Consider the following 22,437-nt stretch of genomic DNA (forward strand, 5'->3'; position numbering starts at 1 on the left):
CTGTGAAGAAAACCCCTGAGCCATATAAACGATGTGCAGAAACTTTGGAAAAGTTTCACTTGAGAACTCATTGTGTTTCACTTGCACTGAATATTCTGTAGAACGTAGGATACGGCTGAAGGAGGATACTGAGGCATCCGTTTTGCACAGTTGTGTTATATTTAGAAATAGTCTACAGCATAAACAGATTGTGACTTATTCCAAATGCACTACCAATCACAGTGCTTGTTCCCATAAAGATGTTCTCAGTGCAATGACTCTAGCACAGTTTATAACATCTTATTATGAAACACAGTGCACCTTATACGTACACATACATATAAAACAAATAAGTTACACTGGGAGCTACTGTAAAGCTCTACATCATTTAAAAATGAATTACGAGTTAGTGTGTTTGGACTTTTCAAACAAAATATTCTAAAAATAATAATTCTTACATACTTTAAAGTAAGTTTGTCCAGTTAAAAAAGGAGAATGCAAACAGTATCCAAAACACTTAACTCTGCTGCACTTGCTACAGTAGAGTCTTCCCCATACATTTTAGGTATGTGGAGCATAATAATGCCTCCCCCAACTCCATTTTCACAGTTAGAACACAGATTAAGTTTCAAAAGGGATGAATGTTAATACTCAGTGTTCACAAGACAGATTTCCATCTCACTTCCACTATGCATGAAATGTAATATGGAGGCAGTGTTCCATATCGAGGATATAACCATAGAAGCCTAATTTGTACAGTGTTTTATACAGACTCACATATACACAGCTCAATGTTGAACAGTCATCCCACAAATGTCATTCATGGTGGAGCATTCATTTTGCATACAGGAGGTCCCAGGATCAAACTCTGACACCTCCCGTTAAAAGGCTCAGTTATTCAGTGATACGGAGGCTTTGGCAAGCCACTGCCAGTCATAGCAAACAATATCGACCCAGTATAAGACAATCTCGTGTTCATGTAACATTATGGGCATGGTGGAAGAGAGGGCTGCGAAATGTATGTATTAGATCTAAATTTGTTCAAGAAATGTGTCTAGGGTAATTAATTTGCATGCATGAAATTGGTCAAGGACTTCCCAAATACTTTTCAGACATTTGGCTATGTTTCTACAGACACCAACATGGCCTTTGTTGGCTTCAGCATTATGTCCTGATTTCAGGTAATGGTAATCTAAAAAAAACATTACCCGTCAGCCTCAATTATCTTGCTGAATCAGTATTTTACAGTAAATCAGTGAAGCAGGAATTGGGTTCACCTGACTAATTTCACCACTGTCACCTCCAATGACAGGTAGTGGTTCACTTGTACAAGTTGGTTCATTGCTACCCTCAGAACAGGCTGCCAGTTGAGTACCACATTTTGGATTGTCTTCCTGTTAAATTGTGTTTTCAAATAGAAAACCAGCAGAGAATACAACAAATGGCAGAACTTCTTACCTCTAGTATGTTACCACCTGAAGAGGCTATTTTATGCAAAGGTATATTCAGAATTGGAATCCTCACTTTGCAGCCTCGGGTGATGCAATTCTTCCACCTCATTCTCCTGCACGTGTGAGCCAGACCTATGTTCTGTGATAAGATATTTCATACTGCCAAACTTTTATATTAAGCTCACAGTCATCAAGAATTGTTTCCATCCAGTGGAGAGTTTCCATGAAGAAAAGGATTTCCAACCAGAGAGCATGACTTTTTTGCCTCGCCACTCCTGCTGCAGCCCAAAATGCTTTCAGTGCAGTAATTGGGAGGCAACCAGCATGGCATTCCATGCCCTGCTTTCCTGTAACAAGAATAGGTTTTCTTCTTTCTGGATTAGGTTCTACACATTACTGGACATATTGTTAGAAGTCATGTTGCTTCAGAATCAAAATGAATAAACGAAAATCAGTATCATGTCTTGCACAAGGATCTTGTCAGACACTAAAAAGCTAAGCATGCGTAACTATTTGTTTCAATATATTCGCTTACTATTTTGGGACACCCATAGGGTTTATAACAATTTTAAGTAATTGACAATTTCCAAATACCATGAGTGGGATCAAACATTCCTTTCTTTTTTGGAAAGTGGAGAGCCACTTTCAGTCATTAAAATGACAAGGAGAATAGCTATGTGATTCCCACCCACCCCTTTTAAAACATCATACCCAAAAGTTATCGTGTTATATTCTATAAACAGCTTAAAGTTGCAATATACTTCCAGGGAATGAAGCTACAGTCTTGACACCAGATAAACAGCACGTGGGCCTCTGCTTTTTAAAATGGCTCTTAATGATTCATTTAAGTAGCGTTAAAAGAGAGCCAGTTTGGTGTAGTGGTTAGGAGTGTGGACTTCTAATCTGGCATGCCAGGTTCGATTCTGCGCTCCCCCACATGCAACCTGCTGGGTGACCTTGGGCTCGCCACGGCACTGATAAAACGGTTCTGACCGGGCAGGGATATCAGGGCTCTCTCAGCCTCACCTACCCCACAGGGTATCTGTTGTGGGGAGAGGAATCGGAAGGTGACTGTAAGCCGCTTTGAGCCTCCTTCGAGTAGGGAAAAGCGGCATATAAGAACCAACTCTTCTTCTTCTTCTTCTTCTTCAAAATGAAAGTCACTCAGTAAGACTTAAAATAAAGTCATGCTGCAGCAAACCATAGCATCTAAAATGTAGCAGTCTCTGTAGCGAGTCAGGCTCCATGAGGTAATTTCAATTTTACCACCAAGTTCACTTTGGAAAACATTTTATAAAAACTACTACTGCTCTCTAGCCCATAGAAATCTTGGGCTACCTGGGAGGAATAAACAACTAGAACTGTTTCAAAAGGCAAAGAACACTGACCAGAGGAATGCGGCAATGTCTGGCAAGGTAAGAACTTAGCTACTGATAAAGAAAAAGGGGTCAGCCACTCCCTGCCAATGCCATCGTGCAACTTTGTAAAAAGAACAACAAAACTTCCTTTCAGTTCTACTAATACAGCAGTTGCCCTTCTACAGGACAAGCATTAAAAGACAAAACTGACCCAGCAGGAGGCATAGTGGTTTGGTCCAGCAGTGACATTGAAAAAAAAAAAAAAAAAAAGGATGTCTCCTCTTAATCACAAGCTTCAAAGCAAAAACTCAACTGCAGCTGCAATTCCAATTTCCTCGTCTCTTTTTGTCTTACTGGTTTCTTTTACTTTCTTGTTCCAGCAGTCAGTTTTACAGAATATAATTAGCCTTCTGCAATATCAAAGATGTCTTCAAATCAGACATAATACCAGCAACTTTTAGTTCAAGAGAACACACTCCAGAAAAATATCATTTTCAATTGGCCTTCATAACTGGGCACCTCTGTATGCCAGGGCCATTGCTATGAATGCAACTGACATCTTCCCTGTCTGTGTTGAAAATGAGCGGAAGTACTGGTCTAGTTACTGAATGCAAAGCATGGAAATTGTGGCCTTACTGGGTATGCCAAGTCTTGCTGTTCTCTCTCAGTGGTCAAGGGTCTTGTCAAATTACTAACAAAATTCCTAAAAGCTAATTAACAAATAACATTCTTCCTGAGTTAGTGGTAGAAAAGGGTTCACCATTGGTCCAAAACAAAGTCCAAAGTACTTTAATGCACAGAGAAAGACCCTTTCCCCAAGAGTCCAATCCTCACTTTGAATTAAAGTAGATGGGTGAAGCTGTGAGTGGACTTTACTTGGCTGAAAACATATGGAGGTAAAGACATGGGAGGATGGGACAGCTCTAATGTGTCGGCCCATGGCAGGTCTGGCATACCTTTCATCCCACATGTTCTTCATTTTTACATTTTGCTCCAATAGAAGGCATACTTTAGCTACTGTACAGAATTGCAGATAGATTTCTTGTTAGAATGTTAAGTGTGGGGCCACTCCACCCCCTTCCCATAGCTTCCACTAGTTTGGTAGTTGAATGCTTCTCCTCCCTAGTTACTTACGAGAACACTGCCAGTGGGATAAAGTGGCATTAAGGTGTTCCATTTCAGGTCCTTCCATATGTTGTAAGAAAATGTGCAAAGTCTAAACAGTGGATTAAGGCCAGGAGCATTTGTCCCATACTGGTAAAAAAAGAGGAGCACTCGGAGGAGATGATCATACAGAAAAGGAAGGATGTTTCTCTCTGTGTGTGTATTGCTCGCTCTCAAAATGTTATTACTGTGACATGCTTTTATACTGACAACCAGCAGATGGCCCTAGAACTTCTGATCCTCCCCTCTGCGGGGCCACAATATTATGAGCCACAGGAAAGCTAACTGGCTCAGAGTAGCAACTGTGTTCCGTTTCTATGTAGAAAGTAGCAAGGACATATTACAGGCAGAAGCACTAAAATGGATGAAAATCTCGTAGATTTCATTACTTCAGAACTTGTTCCAGTGTACTCGCGAGGGTTGTTCAAGCTTCCCGGCAGCTCTTCGTCCTACAGTAACACACTTTGTTCCAGTCGAGAGGATCCCCAGTAAAACAGCCAGGCTTTTTTTCTCCCACAATCTGAGAAAGGAGAGGGGTCAACTTCCAGGTATGTCTTTTCTAAAGGTTTGCTGGCAGTGCTAGGATGGAGAGACTTGCCCAAACTTAGAGTTCAGTAGTGAGTAAACATTTTGGCCTTGCGGTGGTGTCCTCAGCAATGGGACTGAAAAGAAAACACAAGACATGGCATATAAGCCGGGGGAGGCGATTTGCTAGATATAAAGGTTATTTCCTCAAGGATGGACGGACCCTTTTACTAAATCAGCTGAATTTGTGCACGTTGTCCAGTCAAGTCAGCAACCCAGAGGACACATCATTGGAATTCCTTCTCTTGCATGGAATACAAACAGGAAAATTCATGCCAATCAATTTAAGAGGAATCCAACATGAAAGGAGCATTTTTTGCTTTACTACACCTGGCCAACAGCAAGCAGATATAGACCTTAGCCCATGTTTTTCTTTTTTTTTTAAGTAGCTAAACATTGGTCAAAGTTGGCTACCAAAGATGGGCAGAAAATTACCAGTGGAGCCCAAACCCCAGTTCCCATTTTAAAAAAGCTCGTGAAGGAAAGGAATCACAGGAGCAACTATCTTTCCTCAGAGTTTTTAAATATACAACAGGGAGACTAAATGAACCCAGTGTTCTCAAGCAAGGATTTTGACAGGAGTCCATGTCCTTAATGAGCAAGGAGGAAATCTTTACCAGGCCATTGTTTCAGGAGAATGCTGGGGAGGTGAGGAGGCAGCTGATGTTCCTGTGCTCCCTTTTACTGTCTTGAGAGTGGAGGCAACATCATTCCCCAAAGGTCCATTGGGAATGCATCTGCTCTATATTTAAGAAAAATAAAGAAGGAAAGCCTTTAAAACAATGCAAACTCACCACACTGGAGGAAAGCATTCTACAGGGGTGGGGGTGGGATGTCTCCAAGACTGCGTTCACACATGCAGAGATGAAGGAGAGGGCTGGTAGATGGAAAGAAGGCTTATTTCCTTTTCCCCCCCCTTCCTTGTAAATTCAGAATATAAACTAGAAATCTTCAAAGTTGGCCTGAAGTTGTTTGCTTTTTAAAAATATTTCTTTTTAAACATAGAAAGGGAACTTTAAAGAAACAACAACATTATCCAGGTTACTAGCTGCAGTTGAGCCATGAGCATTTAATCAAATGAAATTTAATTTCTCAATCATCTGAACTGAAACAAAGTATAAATATTCATTGTTATTAAATACTAGCAAGAAGGCCCATTGCAAGCAGGAATGAAATGGGTGCTAGGACCCAGGGGACACTGGAGGGTGCAAATCTGTGTGTGTGTGTGTGTCTTTCCCTGCCTGTGTGCCTCACAGCAGGAGGCATAGCAAGTAATTAAGGCTTGTTCTTAGGAGGGAAGGAGGACTGGTGTGCAGTTTGGGGCAGGGCTCTGTGTGTCTCTCTCTGGCTCTGGTGCGTCTGAGAGGAACGTGGCTCTCTCCAGGGAGGGAGGGCGGGAGCTTTAGGGGCAGGGCTAATCAGGATTGCTGGCTGCACACTGATTGGCCCTATTCCAACTTGGACAGCCAGACAAGTACCACCCCCAAAGCTGTTTCACAAATAAATAGAGGAACCATGGATAAGGAATATTAAGAAACTTACTGGCACTAACCACCTGGGCACAATTGTTGGTGGTGATGACACCTAAAAATAAAAAGCAGACAAGGATCTCAGAAAGGCAGTATGCTTGACTCTTAGGACTCAGAAATGGTTCACATGGCTTTCTACTTGTCTCTCCACCCCACCACTTTCTTTTAGAAATTGCCAGGCATGTCACTAATCAAAGGTGCCCATGCTATGACTTTAACTACCAGCGACAAAGGATGCAAAACTGACTCAAGCTCTATATGTAATGTGAGATGCAGAGGCACAAAATACAGCAACCTTTCTGAAGCTAGGCAGGGATGAGATTGGTCAAACCCTGCATGAGAACTGCTTTATTGCCACCATGCAAGAAAGGCAGGATATAAATATATAGAAGATATGTGGTATCATTATGAGGGTGTGTAGATAAACAGGTTATCCCTTCATATATTACACAAGTATGTGAGCCTATCTGAGTCACTTGTACTTCCTCCATTTCCACATAATGGGCAACCAGCTAGAGCATGTGTGCACAAACCTTATCTGAATGTACATTCTATTCTGTTTCTTGAAAAAATCTAAAGTAGCCTAAAACTGCAGTGAAAGGAGGAAAGAGGTAGAAACAGGGTTTGTTACTTGATCTGTTTCCTTCTATTTGCATAGATTCAGAATGAGAGCATTCTCTTCTCTTCAGCTATGTAAGAAAGATTTTGAAGGCACTAATCAGAAAGGAGGTCATGTGGCCTGCCAACCCCCACCCTCCAGCAAATGGTGCTGCCTGGATCAGATGGAGAACTGTGATATTTGCAGCCAGTTCCAGAAACCTGACTTCTGGAATGCACTTGTAACACAGAATTCTAATATCATCTTAGCCCAAGACTCATTCACAGGAGAATTACGACCTGAAAAATCAGCCCAGACAAGCATCTGGCTAGAAGCAGAGGTGCCTTGTGAGTATATGACAGAAGCATCAATCAATTATGCTTCCCTTTTAAAATTATCAGCTGCACAATGAAATTGTTGAATGCCAGGCAATAATGCAATACTATTTATTTTCGTGCTTACCCGAGGCATGGCTTCTGTGAAGTCAATGAGGTTCTCTGCCTGAGATGTCAGCAAAATCTCCAGGTCCTCTGTAGAGTTCTGTAACACACACACACACTTGCTTGAAGATTGTAATACAAGAAACCACCCTTTAAACAAGCTTTTCTTCAGCAGTATGACCATAAGTAATGCAGCAGCACCATATACAACATTGCTGCAATTCCAAAGTTCAGAGGCAGTTGACTGGAATACTCAAATTACTTGTGAAGTAGATTTCCTGCATGCAAACATGGCAATTCTGAACTATTTGCCACCGCAACATTCACAAAGGTTTTCAAAGTTAGGGTTAGGGAAAATCTGGTAAGTACAGTATGAAAAGCTTCACAGTTGCCAGGAAATGCTGCTGCATGTATTTTGTCCCACAGCTCAAATATGTTGCACATAGACTTTGTTCTTGTGCTCTTTGGATACAGCCAATGGTTTAGTGAGAGCAAAGAAAAAACACCTGCCTTCACAGACAAAGCATTCACGTACCATTAATACATCAGCCTCCTCCGCAGGGACCAGATTAGGAGGATTCAACAACTCTTCAGGGCTGGCAGTGGCATTCTCTTGATTTAATTCATTCCTGGAAGACAAAAAGGTTCCCCCCATGATGCACAGAATGCACAAAATAACTAACTGCTCTTCTTGACTACTGGGCTTGAAGAGAGGCCAACTGATCATGAAGGAGCAAGGAGGAGATTACTGCAAGGAAGTAAACACAGCCTTTGAAGTCGTCACATGAGCCCCCCAATTAACCTGTGCAGCTTTGTGGTTTTTGATTACCTGAAATATATTTTATTTCTTTTAATTATTTAAATATATACTTAGTTGTGGGCGCAAATTGCTTTGGGTTCCTATTGGGGACAAAGGGGGATTATGTATCACCTAAATAAACATCATGATTCTTCAGTGTTCTGCTCACATTCCTTGATTAACTGTTAAGTCAAACGTTTGCCAACTATCTGGGATAGGCTTTCTAAGAAAAGAGCAGTCTGTGCAGAGATAGAATGGTAATGGATCTATTATGCATATGGAGCCAGGAGATGACTGATCCCCCTGGCTTTCTATACATCTCTAAGCATTGCTGAAGTCTGCATTTCCCTCAGCTGCCATTCTTTCATTCTCTCTGGGAGGCAGGTAATTCTTGGTTCTTTCCCTGCCAACTGTGCAACCAGTTGCTGGAGTTACAGGCTGGAAAACATTCCCTTTCAGTAACATGCCAATTTTTTAACCCCTCTGTTATTTTTTCAAACTCAGCATGGATCAAATTATTAAATAAAAGGGCACATTGGCTTAGGAACAAGTGAATGAACAAAGGAGAGGACCAAGTAGAGTTGGTTGCAATTCCCATCACAAAAATGCTGCTATGAGAGCATTCAGTGCATGCACAAGGGAGCTCAATTAGTGAGGATACAGAAAACCTTCATTACCATATTGGTTTCCATGGAAGTTTGCAGCAATGAAAGTAGAATGAAGCTTCTTTAAGAGATGCACTGCAGCACACAGGATCTTTAGATCTTGCCCTTTCCAAAGTAGCATAGATCTAAAGACAAAGCACTCGTAATGCTCTTCTAAGAAATAACCCATCAAAAGCTGGCTTACATAAATGAACATCCATTCATTTATTTCTCATTATTAGTAGGATAGAATGCTTCAAGCATCTTGAGGTCTACACTGAAGAAGAAGAGTTGGTTCTTATATGCCGCTTTTCTCTCCCCGAAGGAGTCTCAAAGCGGCTTACAATCACCTTCCCTTTCCTCTCCCCACGACAGACACCCTGTGAGGTAGGTGAGGCTGCGAGAGCCCTGATATTACTGCTCAAACAGCTCTATCAGTGCTGCGGTGAGCCCAAGGTCACCCAGCTGGCTGCAAGTGGGGGAGGAACAGGGAATCAAACCCGGCTCGTCAGATTAGAAGTCCAGACTCCTAACCACTACAACCAAGCTGGCTCTCTTTTAATTCACTGAATTAAAACTTGGATTTTGCTTGTTCAGCATTGCTTGCTTAGGTTCCCTATCAGCTATGTTAAGTGTTCCTTAGTGACTGGTAGAAAATCAGGAACAATTAAATTGGAGGGAATTTTCAAGGATAAACTGAGTTAATCAATCAGGGGCTGTACTTCCCTTTCCTGTGCCACCCTAAGCAGTTGCACCCTCCTGAGTTCTCTGAAATAAATTGGCTTAGAAGGGTATAATTCTGTTTAGGATGGCATGACTAACGGTAATGCATCTGTGTAATCTCCATGATGTTCACTTGTTTTACGAATGTTCTTGTGCTGCAGTTCTATAAACCATCTAGTTATTTGTAGCTCAGTAATTCCCTGTGAGATGGGTTAACTCAATAAAGGAAGCTATGGTTTTCAGTTTGCAGGACCCAAGCTGTTAATGATAGGTTGTTTTGGAGGTCATTCATTCATAGGGCCACCATAAGTCAGAAGCGATTTGACAGGACATAATGCATACACCCTCATAGAGGACTTACAGGATAAAAGCATTTGAAACAGGGATCGCTGACAGGCCCTCTCTTGGCTCCTGGAATACTGGACTGTGGTCTCGTAGAGGGCTGTTCTGAATTTTTCCTGTTAGAATGATGTTCCTGAACAAAAAAAGAGGTTCAAAAGGTGTGAGTCTGAAATTTGTTTTCCCTAAGAACATTTTGCACATCACCATTTAACATTAGTGCTCAGAATCCTCCTTGCTTTGAGGGGAAGTTTGCCCGCTAACACCCTTCATCAATCTCTCCTGCACCTCCCTATTATATTGCTCAGCAATCATATTGCTGTGCCAGAAATTGACAAGTGCATGTCAGTTTCACCAAAAGCTGACTTGCATTGTCTGCATTCATGCAGAAATAGGAAATGTACTTTCCAGTCATATGCCATGCTTTCCAGGAGATCAGATGACATCGTTATGGACCCATGGGGGTATATAAGCATTGGCTTTTCTCTTCCCACTATACAAATAATATTATGGTTTTTATTCCCCCTCCTCATGCTCCCCATTGCATTATCTTATCTCTCTTTCCTTGTATATGAATGTTTAGCTTGATTTGTGTGCAAGTGTTTTTCAATAAAAATTGTTTTATTTCAAGTTGGTCCCAGTTCGAGCTTCTAAGGGAAGAATCCATGCCCTGTTGTTACCCCTCTCACTAGCTAAATTCCCCATTCTAAGATCTAATGCAGGGGTAGTCAAACTGCGGCCCTCCAGATGTCCATGGATTACAATTCCCATAAGCCACTGTCAGTGAATACTTGACTACCCCTGTTTGACTACCCCTGATCTAATGTATATAACATAAAAGGCACAGCAGACAAGCATCTAGTAGCACAAACAATGGTAATTTTTAGCCATATATCCAGTGCTTTGTTCAGCATGCATTGACAGTGATGTTCTGGATCACAATAACCTAAATTCTGTGCTGGGAAAGCCTTATTTCTGCAAGCCATGGTAAGTACATTTGTTTATGCTAGAATCCATTCCTTCTTGGAAATTAATTCTGTAATCAACACATACTTCTGCACACAGGTTGTATATCATCACGTAACCTGTGAACACACCAAGCATTATACTTTTCTTTGAATCGTATAGATTTCATCTGAATTTAGCAGACAAAAATCTTGACAAGACCTTGTCTAGTCTTTCTAAGGGTTTTACACCTCTCTCACACAAAGAAATGAATTCCTTTTCATCCTCTTTCAAGACACAGGCAAGAACTGGCACTAAGGCACTGGAAATGAACAACTGCTTGGTGTCCTAAATTGGAAGAATAATTGTTCTGTGAAACAGTATGCCAATGCAGTTCCCCCCACCCAGTATTCAAAAATACTCCTCATTTCAGAAGGAGTGGGGTTAAAGAAAAAATAACACAAGAGTTACCATGTTTATTAAGCATTAACAGGAACTACTTAATGAAGAATTCTTATCCTGCAGGTGTGTTTAAGCCACACCAGTCTTCATAGAGCGATGGAGAGTCTTGCTCATGCTATAATGAGTTAGCGCATATAATGAGTTAAGCGCATGAAAAAATGTCCACACACTTCAAGCGCAACCTATGTACCTGGCAGCAGCGTCCTGAATATTAGTGTTCTTGTTCCCACACGTGCTATCCTCCCTTGTGACCTATGAGAACACAGACAAAAGAGAATGTTTGAGACATTATCCAGAGTTTCTGTATTTATGAAAAAAATGTTTTTCGAAAGGTCAAAAACAAGTCATTCACTAGCACAGGGGTAGTCAAACTGCGACCCTCCAAATGTCCATGGACTACAATTCTCATGAGAATTATGGAGGGCCGCAGTTTTGACTACCCCTGCACTAGCAGTTCAAACAAGCAGTGTCTAGAGGCCAGGGTTTCTCCCAACTCCAGCCATCCTTCTCACTCATACTCCCTCTCCCAGGAGCAGGAAGAAGGGTACCCATGAGGTGACCCCCTTTCCATCCTTGGCACTGACCCTGCCAACTAGCCTGTCAGTAGTTAGAGCAATGGGTTGTCCTCTTCTTCAAGTGACTCAGCTGAAGAGCGAGGCCTAACTCTCCTTTCTCCACAGCAATACACAGTTTTAAATACAGAGAGCTGAAGTGTAATTTGTCTCCCAATATTTATGTGCTTATTCTTAAAACTTGTACAATCTCTGTAATTCACAAGACACTACTACTGCATTTTATATTTTGTCACCACTTCAGGTATGCACTGTGCCCTCAAATATACATGGATAAGTTGTGGAGTCAAATGCTATAACCAGCTCTTCTGTTTATGATTCACCTGCTACTGTTCTACACAAGTGATATGGGAAACTGCAGGCATGATGTTGGTAACCAATATAAAATATTATTGCTGAAACTATCTTACAAGTGTTTAAAGCAGGGGTCTTCATCCTTTCCAGACCAAAGACATGCTTTTAACTTCTTAGGCGATGGTAACGTGCAAGCATGTGCTATCTCAGACCCATGATGATAAAAGAGGAAGTCAGAAATATACACCCTCACTAATGTTAGGCCAAGCGGGTTCCAGAACCAATCTGAGATTCTCAACCCATAGGATAAAGACCACTGCTTTAAAGCAATCTGAAGTAACAAGCAAGCTAAGTAAAATAACACACACAGTTAGAATATTATCTGGGCCCCAATTCTTATAACTTCTGCTGATAAAGTTTCCTGAGTGCAGCTGGGCAATAAGAAATTTGGAATTCAGCAGCTTTTCCCAAGACACCACATTATCTACACCTATGTCTAGAGAACTGACTGATACCGTATAATCAATTTCTTATTCAAACTAACCAGGATAGAAGATATGCCATGAGCCACAGTCATAACATTTAATACATTTTTAAAGCTTTTCATAGGCCTCACTAACATTGAGTGCACTTTTCTGTACAGCCAAAATCAAACATTTTTCAGGTGTGACGAAGGAGAAATCAGAGGGCACAAGAAGCAAAATGTAATACACGGAGAGTTATACACAGAACTGTTTTGTATGTATCAGCAACACCTGGATTGGAGCTCTTACCTTATGCCCTGCCTCAGTTTGGGCCTTCAAAATGTTGCTCTTGAGATCTGGAGGCAGCCGTGCTGAAGCACTCCCAGGGCTCTCAATTGCATTGTTCAGACATTTCTCTGTCAGCTTCACCACCTCCTCCTTGGAAAGGACACAGACACAGGTATTAGCAGAATTTCTACAGGGAGAACCTAGTCACTGAACAGCTGTGAAAGATGTAAACCATGAAGCTCCAGATCAATATGTCATGGCTGTAGACATGGGGGGGGGAGGGGAGCTGTGTGCTGTCCCAGACATACGGTTTGCACAGCAAGATGCCCTTTTCATGTACATATCTGGTTGCTTAGCAAGAACCTTTGATAAGCTACAATTAGTGTCCCAAGTAGGGCCTATGCCCACAACCCTAGGATGCTTCACCCAAACAATATTTTAGAGGAATTAACATAACTACATTCCATTTCCTACATAACATTTTTATCTGTATTTTTATCACCAAGATGGCAAGACTCACCCAGAAATATAAATGCACCTTCCACAATAAAGCTGCTATTTATCTTGGGTGCCAGGAGAAGCAAAAGAGAAAACAGTGGAGTAGATCCAACCATCTCTCAAGAGCACTTCCTCCAGCTTAAATATATACTCCTCCAGTGGAAGAGCCACCAAAGTTGGAGAAAGGCTCCTTAGGTTAGAGGAAGTCTTCAAACTTTGCTCAGTGGAGCAGTGGATACAGGGTAGGATCCATCCCAGCAGTTTGACTGAACAACTGTTTGTGTCCAGGACAAGAGCACTGCTAGCTCAGATCTATTTTCTTGTAAATTTCCATATCTTGTCCTGGCCAAGACCAGGGATTGTCCAAAGACATTCTTCAGCCCCAAGTGGCTGCAACTCACTGACTGAAGTGCAGTCCAGCCCTAGCCAGGAACAATCTCCAGCCACCATGACTGCTGCCAGGAGACTACCTCTTTCTAGAGGCAAGGGACAAGCAGCCACGGGAATCTCGCCCTGGAACGCATCTTGGAGGTACGGAATTCTACCACTGCTTGCCCTACTTGCCAAAAAAACATTCTCATAAACTGTGCAAATACTTTCAGCAAAAAGAAGTTTCTCAGTTTGTGACTCATTACAATCTCCTCCTCAACAGCTATTGGATTCCCAAAGTCTGCTCTCCTCTGATTTCCTTCCTTGTACCTTCTCTTTCTTCTCTGGCCTGAAGGAGGTAGGGGGAGAAAAGACAAAAAGATAGTACTCCTTTGCCTCTCCACTATAATTATAGTGCTTTGTAAACATAACGTTTTCTGAAACCAGTCCAGATTAAATAGTCTGCCTGTTATTGTATTATTGTATTTGATCATCCAAGAGTTTGATTTCAAGAGAGGAAAATCTTTCCTGTAGAATGCCCTTACAAGTGAACTCAAGCACAAATGATTGCAGAGCAAGATCCATAATGACTTCATAGGATTTGAGAGACTCTTTTTTGATGTCCTTCTCCAAATAAGCAGCTGTCTACCCAATACTGTGACCTAATGCATACAATATACATTTACTGGATTAAAAAAAAAACCCTGACAATATAGATTTTAAAAAAATCAGTAATGAGGTTTATAACTGTTCCTACATTCCAGAAACTCAAGGACACTAGAATGCTTGTGCATCTGAAAATTAATTGCTCCTTTCAGTGCCAGCATGCCTGTAAAAAGCTTGGCAGTGCCAAGTTTACATGCTTCCAATCCAACAAACTCAGGCAGAAAGCTGCCAGAAACCTCAGCAATTCCTTTGTAAGAATAAGGCCATTCATACTATAATTTCAATTAGATGCCTTACAGACCGAGATTATTTAATATCCAAATATTTCAGTGAAATTTTAAAACAAGTCAGAGGATGTAAAATCAATCTACAGTGGTGATGATTTCCACCATTTTGAAGAAAACTGGTGTAAGTCATTTGTTGAGATTTCATAATGCCTTTTGGTGAAGTTATCTGAACAACTGCCATAGGTGCCACCATTGCTGAAATAGAAAATTACTGACTTCTTATTCTGCTACTGATATTGCCAAGGTTGTTACAAGTTGTCACTATTCAGCATTTTGACACTTGTCCTACAACATACCTGCCCTGATACTGTGTGCTACAAAAATCATCAAAAGCAAAATGAGCAAATTGTATTAACCACCATTCTGGCTTCAGTACTTACAATTTTTTAAATGTATAACCACTCCCTCCTGTAACCAATTTAGTAAATTAAAGTGCTTCATAAAGTACATAAAGAACAAACCACTGAACAAGTTAACTTGCCAGCCATCTAGTTGGGGGTCACAGACACCGGAAAGGAGTTAAGAAATGTGGAAGGGCAAAAACTGGTTCTGAAAAGGTATTCTTTTTAACTGTGGGTAGGCTCCTGTGAACTTAGTAAAAGGAAGATACGAAAGAGGGGACAAACATTTTGTACTGACACAATTGCAGAGTTAAACTCACCTTTGTGCTCTGCAATTTATTTTATTTTTTTTTTACGGAAGGCACAGGATACTGGCCATTAACTCAGAACCGCAACGACAATTTATTTTCTAGAGTTCTGCAGAAGCATAATTAGTTCTCTTTGGTCAGCAGTTTGGTTTCTAGATATTTTTGAAGTTTAGATGAGGTTTATTTTGTTTAATTATTTAAAAAAAACACTCTTTTGGGCTTAAGGAGTGATCCTTCAGGACATATGTCACTGAGGAAGATGTACACAGCACCCAGAGATGGCAATCTCCAAGTGTTTTTGTAAACCACTCAAAAACTATTAGAAAATGACAGAGTGCATATCAAAATAAAGCAACATTTTTACCCATGAAAAATTTATTTTAAAACAAAAAGTTAGGGTGCTTGACTGCAACATATTTTCATGGGAGCTGTCACTATTTTGGGTGCACTCTTTCAAAATGGTACATGAATATTCCACCTGCAGTTTGCACCCTTCTCACTCTTGAAAAGCTTAGCCAAGTTACATTACTCCTCTACTGAAAAGAAAATCCTTCAAATAATTAATTTTGACTCTAATAGCGGGATTCATTCCATGACAATTGCTTTTTTGGATTGTAAAGCTAAACAGTTTTTCCGTAGAATAACAGACTATTGAAAAAGCCGTGTATCAGTTACGCTGTGACAACCATGCCTCTAACTCTACTTAAAATTACAATGAAATATTCTCTTCAACTCAGAACTCTACAATTTGTGAAAGTATCAATCGCCACAAATTCAGAGCAGATTCTCAATTAGTATCCAATAATTGCATATGACAAAGAGGCCTCTAGTCAACAAAAGCTTATGCTGCACTAAAATTTTGTCTGTCTTTATGGTGCCACCAGACTCCTGCTTAGTTTTCATTAACGTGGTTATAGGCCTCTGAAAACACAAATTCAGTGCTGTTAAATGAACACTAACAGCAAGCTTACTTTGTCTTAATAATAATCACTGATAAAGGTTCATTTCATTCGCTACTAAGACTGTTTCCTTTGACTCTTAAAGCTGAACACGCAGCAGATCAGATATGCACACTGGAACAGGACTGTGTGTGTGCTTGTTTCTGTTTACAAAGAGGAAGAGCATTCAATGGGACAGAAACCTGGGCTAATCTCCTTACAGATTGTGTAATCTTTATAATGCCCTCACCAAGTAGAACTGTGCACAGGGGACAGATAAAACCTGTTACAGAGGCTCCAAGCACACAGACATCTTTTTCTTAGGCAGAGGGTGCATCAATACAGGCAGGGAAACACGAATACTAATCACAAAGGGCCCAGTTTTTCTCCACAGACTGTAAACTACTTGCCACTCATACCAGCAAAAAAGAGAAAGAATGTATCAATCAATTAATTATATTTTTATCTTGCTTTTAGGCCAAAAAACTGATTCCCAGATCAGCTCATAAGCCATAATAGGCTTTCCCTACAAATATAAAATTAGTACATTATTAGTACTGCCTATTCTGCTATCTCAGGATTGCATATCTAGACTAGGCTCAATTTCTACAGAGAACTGAGTGTCCTGTTTTCCTGGGAGACTCCCCAACTTTCACCGTGCATTTTGCTCTTCCAGTGGCTCTGTGATGTTGTTACCTATAGGCCTAGTGAAATATGGGGTTCCCAGGACTGATGTCGGTGTCTGCAATCAAACAAATCTCCCTGGGAATAGGGGCAGGAAGCATTATGTTTTAAAACATGTTTTATTTTATTTTTTAAAATATTACCCACCTTGAGCCCTCAGGGAAGGGTGGGCTACAGATAGAATTGTATTATTATTATGGTCCTGTAGCATTTTTTCCTCCCTCCTTGGCAAAGAGGCTGATTCAGTGGCTGCTTTCCAAAGTAGCACTGAGACAAGGTAACCTGTGCTGGTGGCAGAAGGGTTTGGGTGTGGAACATGAGCCATGCTAGTAGTTATGAGATCAGATCCTGCTATATGCTTCTAGATGCTAGGGAGGACAAAGAAAAGCAATACAACTGATTACAGCAATAATCAGCTCCACCCTCATCAGTCATCAGTTTGCCAGGAAGACAGGCTCAGTCTCTTCTAAACAGCATACCATGGGAATGCCAGCGTTATCCTCTAATAAAGAAAACGTCCTCAGTTTGACATTTTATGGCATTAGCACTGTGAACCTGCATGCCTACTGCTAAACCGAACCCTGCTGTGCACTTTCTTGGTTGACTGTGTCACTGGTGGCTTTCTATGGAACTGCCCAATTTAAAGTTTTTGAAAATGAAACAAAACACTAGGAGCAATGAGTGTCAAGTACCTGCTTGTTGACGTTGATATTGACATTTGAGTGAGGAACTGCAGCTGGGCCAAGTTCTGCTTCCAACTGCTTCAGTTTCAGGGATGCATCCTCAGCTACCAAAATAAATAAATAAAACAGATGAGAGATGTGGATTTAAGAGAAGAATACAGCTCTTCACATCTTTTGCATTCCACCATCTTTACTTTTGCAATCAATTAGGTGCAGAATTAAAGCCACGAGAGGTCCTAGGGATACAGCTGTCCCAGCTAAGGTCTGTACCTCTCTTCCTAAAGACCTGTGTATCATCACAAGCATTTTTACAGAGAAACTGCAGTATTCTAAGAACAAACACAAAGGTGTGGCATAGGGATGGGAAGGGGCTGAATTTTACATTCAATTAAAACACTGACGAGGTTGCAAGATTTGGGGCTGTAGAAAAGTAAATACATGCCAGTGTCATCTACTGAAGCAAACCACCACCAGGGTATAAAGAACAGAAAAAGGAAGAGCACAATGGCTTCAGACATGCAAAAGGACTGGATTTCTGTGGAGCACAAACTAACATACTCTTAAAGGGGCAACATCACCTTCCCCTCTCAAAGAGGGAAGGAAGCAGTCAGTGATGAGTACGTATCTGCAGGAAGACTGGCATGTGTGTATAAGCCTCCTTAGCATACACATTCGTTTCATTCCCGGTTGTAGGAGATATCATGTGATCTAAGAAACACAGTGATGCTAACAAAAATGGCAGTTCTGTGTTCAAAAAACCCCATGACCAAGCTTATCTCATGTTCTGATGTCACTATGCTGAGTATTCCCCTAGCTGCCACTGCCATGAAGCAGGAGCAGAGTAAGGACCGCAGGTTACTGGATATGTTGTCCTACACATTCCAAAGATGGAGAAACTGTCTAGCTCATTTGCTTCTTTCACCATGCTCTGCACTGATTTGGTACCACAACCATGAGAAAAGCTGGGTTTTGTACCCTGCTTTTTCTACCCAAAGGAGTTTCAAAGCAGCTTACAATAGCCTACCCTTCCTCTCCCCACAACAACCCTGTGAGGTGGGGAAGGGCGCTGAGAGAGCTCTGAGAGGAACTGGCCCAAGGTCACCCAACTGGCTGCATGTGGAGGAGTGGGAGGAATCAAACCCATTTTTCCAGATTAGAGGCTGCTGCTCTTAACTACTACACCAAGCTGGCTCCTTGCTTGCTATTTTGCCTGACTATTGTATTTACAACAAAACAGTCTCCATTCTGTTTTGTGTCTGGACACTTTCAGAGCTGAATTTATGACACAGTAATATATTTTGCCACTCTTGAGTGTAGCATAAGAAAGTGAGTGTGAGATAGAGAAAACAAGCACAAAACGGTTTAATTTCAGTGCCGGTAGGTAACCTTTGTCACTAGAATTCCCTGTTATCCAACACATGACTGGGTTTCTGGAATGAGTCCAGTCAACTAATTGTCAGGTTAGGGGAGTTTTATTCCACAATGTAACACAGCCACTAAATTCTGCAAGCAACTTCGCAGAAGTAAGAATTTTCAGGTGTCCCAATAAACACAGGTCTCCTTCTTACCAGTGGGATCCACCTTCTCTGAAGGGTGCTCTTTTGTGCCGTAGCCAAAGAAACCAAGGCTTGCCTCTTCCACAGTTCCAGCTGACTCCCCAGCAGAAGGCAAGCCAACAGCATTGTCAATACAAGTTTCCAACAAGTCTTTGTTATCCAAGAGGTCAATCACCGGAGGCAAGCTGCACAGGCCAAGAAAAGGAAAGATTGGAGGCAAAACAACTCAAAACAAGCATATCAGCTATGCAAACAGAGGTGTGGTACATGACCTCTCCTGTTTCTGAAATTCTCCTCTGAAAGCCTAGGGTGGGCCTTATGATGCCAGAGGTTCAGAAGGACTCAATCTTTGATACCAAACTAGAGATCATTAGGCTGAGTGCAGCAACAGGGTAACTGCAAGAGGAAGTGGGCTATATGCAGAACTCTGGACCACCCCCTTTTTTCCTGAGATCAAGGCACTGCATGTTTAGGATGACATATGACCTCATGCTGGAGGTTAATCACCCAATCTTATAAATGCACCTAACTGTAGTATAGCCATCCATCAACCATTTGGCCAAGCAGTTGATCTCTTGACATAATCATATCCCCCAGCACTGCTTTTCTACCTTCCCCAGGAAGAGTCTTAGCCAATAATATTTGTCCACAAGTACTCCACAAGAGATCCGAGATCTCCCTGACCCACCCACTTTTTAGAAGATAGTAAAACTTATGCAAGGTACTCTCCACTGTTTTGTACTTGGTTCTGCTCCTGAAACATCTTTCAGTGATGAGAGGAAACAAGATCTGTTCTTCATGGAACAGCATATTTTTTTTCTGTTCTGCCTTACCATCTTTCCTATTATGTCCATCTCTCCTCTTAGCTCATGCTGTCCCCTTTCCCGTAGTTTGTCATTGTTCCTTTATATTTCTCTTCTTGCTGGGGATTCTCTGTTTCCGCTTGTATTCAAACTCTGTCTCCTGAAGTTTCTATTTCTGAATCTCTTTCAGGGCAATCTATATCTTTTTTGTCTGGGAGGATTGTTTCTTTGGACTAGCCTTAAAACACACACACACACCTCTAGCATAACAGGCATGGTTTCCACTAGGAATCATCTGGCTTGGTTCTTTCTATTATGCCCAAACATTTGTGTGATTTTATAGGCCCTCTAGCTAAGTCATAGCTTACCAATTCCCCAAACTTAGTATTTTCACTGCTTTCTTAAATCAGCCTATTTTCCCCTAGCTTTACCAATTTTTAAAATGTTCAATAAAGACTTCTCCCCACCACTGTACCTGAGATTGAACTATTCACAGACTAATTGGTAACTGTGAGCAAATTTTATGTAAAAAGGGTCTCAGTTGCATAGCTGCCTATAACTAAGTAATCTGTAAACACCCACTTAAAAAAAACACATAGAAAAGGGCTTGCCCTCTGTTACCTAGGAAACTGGAGACTATACATCTTTAGCTCTCGGACATTAAACTTTGATTGTAATTCCATAGGAGCACAGTTACCCCATAACAGATCAACAAGACCACCTCTTGAAACAAATCCAGTGTTGACTTCCTTCTGTCATTCCCCCTTCACCTGTTTCCTGTGGGGAACCAGTTTAACTGCAGTCAACCAAATCACAGTTTCAAGCATGGTATTTCTTCCATTCAGAAAAAGGGCAAGAAATGTTTTTAAGTGCTCAGAGAATTGATAGGGACCTCCAGGGTCATCTAGTCCAACCCCCTGCACAATGCAGGACACTCAGCTACATCTTGCTGGCATAAAACGACAGAGCCATACTCTTCTTAGCCAAAGATACTTTTACTATTTCTATGGTAGCCAATTGTAAGAAAACTGATTGGTGACTGATTTTGGAAGCAATCAAGGCCCATCTTATTTGATGGAGCTTACTCCCAGAAACATGTTTTTGGGATTGTAGCCTAAGAGCCTGCAGTCCTATCAACCCTCAGAGATGGACAGTCATATATGAAACATCATTTAATTTTGTTAGCATACCCTTTGTACACATCTTGCTATAACCGTTAAATCAAACTGTCTATACCAGTCTATACCAAAAACATGATGTAAACCAGACATGTCCAATATATGGCACAGAGGACACCAGGGCAATTGGGGGGAAACCAATCAGAACATGGACTGCAGGGACCTATATCAGGGTATTATACTCCCTGCTGAGGTTCTTCCCTTCCACAAACCCTGTCCCCACCTCTCAAGTCTAGCCAAATGACTTTTCATTTTCACGCAGCCTGGAAAAGGCACCTGTGAGCACAGATACCTGTGGAAAGCCTCTGGCTGGCTTGCCAGGCATGCTCACTTATATAAGTGTGTCAACAGAGTGACTAGACAGACATGCTGTTCACAGTAGCCTGGACAAGTGAGAAAAAACCTACCAAATTGGGAGAGCTAGTCTGCCAACCCACTGCCCCAAATTTACACGCTCCTCTCTTGACTTCCACCCTTAGTGAAGTGAAGCCAAAACGCATGCTCCCCTGTGGGGGAATAGAAGTGGGGGGCTGGGTGAGGTAAAGGTCAGGGACAGGATTTCAAGAGGCTGTTCAGAAGGCTAGAGCAGAACTGGCAAACAAAGGATGAAGAAGAAGAGTTGGTTCTTACATGCCACTTTTATCTCCCCAAAGGAGTCTCAAAGTGGCTTACAGTCGCCTTCCCATTCCTCTCCCCACAACAGGCACCCTGTGGGGTGGATGAGGCTGAGAGAGCGCTGATATCACTGCCCGGTCAGAACAGTTTTATCAGTGCCGTGGCGAGCCCTAGGTCACCCAGCTGGTTGCATGTGGGGGAGTGCAGAATCGAACCCGGCATGCCAGATTAGAAATCCGCAATCCCGACCACTACACCAAACACATTCTAGACCCTATCTGAAGGCCTAGGATTGGCAGTGAAAGCAGCAAAAAGAGTTTACTTTTCCAATCCCCATTGCATCCACTAGGTTGCAACCAATTCAGTTCAGATTGTTTTGACAACTGACTATCCCTTTGGTGTGTCCTAAAATCCATACCAATTTGGCTCTCAGCTATGATTCATTTGCTAACTTTTTTGTGGATAAAACCTGGAATTGACCGCTGAATTTGATAACAGTAGAGGGATGGGGGCTCCACTTGCACCATCTGTTTTTTTTTTTGCAGTCTTCAGACTTGTTCATGATTGTGGATGTTACCAGAATCCCGACAGCTGTGAAGCCAGCTACCTGCTCCTTGGATCTTTGTCCCTGGTAGCTGATAAAATCATACCATGAAGTGGTAAATGGCCCTTTGAGGCCAATTATTAATGTGTTTATCTCATAGGGCTATTTCCCCAACTATACTACCCAGTGTCTTTTCTGGGAACGACCCGTGGCATCCCCCATCAGTCTAGGCATATACCAAGCCAGATTCCACATTCTCTTGTCAGCCAGAACACAGGCCATTTTGTTCTCAGCATGACCTGACAGCTGCAACCTTCAATGTATTCTGCATCC

The 22,437-nt window shown here is 41.6% G+C and overlaps 1 protein-coding gene across 4 annotated transcripts in view; it reads right to left on the bottom strand.

The window, feature by feature from the left end:
• Nucleotides 1-140: 140 nt before the first annotated feature.
• EPB41L5 (erythrocyte membrane protein band 4.1 like 5) overlaps nt 141-22,437 on the bottom strand; it is a 77,805-nt gene continuing 55,508 nt past the window's right edge. For all 4 annotated transcript variants that reach the window (XM_077320553.1, XM_077320554.1, XM_077320555.1 and 1 more), the window contains exons 17-26: nt 18,977-19,149; nt 17,418-17,512; nt 12,656-12,784; nt 11,207-11,268; nt 9,632-9,745; nt 7,640-7,733; nt 7,127-7,204; nt 6,080-6,121; nt 5,155-5,279; nt 141-4,614 (exon numbers count right to left, since the gene is read on the bottom strand). In XM_077320553.1, the coding sequence (XP_077176668.1) occupies nt 4,557-4,614; nt 5,155-5,279; nt 6,080-6,121; nt 7,127-7,204; nt 7,640-7,733; nt 9,632-9,745; nt 11,207-11,268; nt 12,656-12,784; nt 17,418-17,512; nt 18,977-19,149 (970 nt within the window). In that variant the 3' untranslated portion in view covers nt 141-4,556. The remainder of the gene's footprint in view (nt 4,615-5,154; nt 5,280-6,079; nt 6,122-7,126; nt 7,205-7,639; nt 7,734-9,631; nt 9,746-11,206; nt 11,269-12,655; nt 12,785-17,417; nt 17,513-18,976; nt 19,150-22,437) is intronic.

Source organism: Paroedura picta, chromosome 2 (assembly GCF_049243985.1).
Source record: "Paroedura picta isolate Pp20150507F chromosome 2, Ppicta_v3.0, whole genome shotgun sequence".
NCBI lineage: Eukaryota > Metazoa > Chordata > Lepidosauria > Squamata > Gekkonidae > Paroedura > Paroedura picta.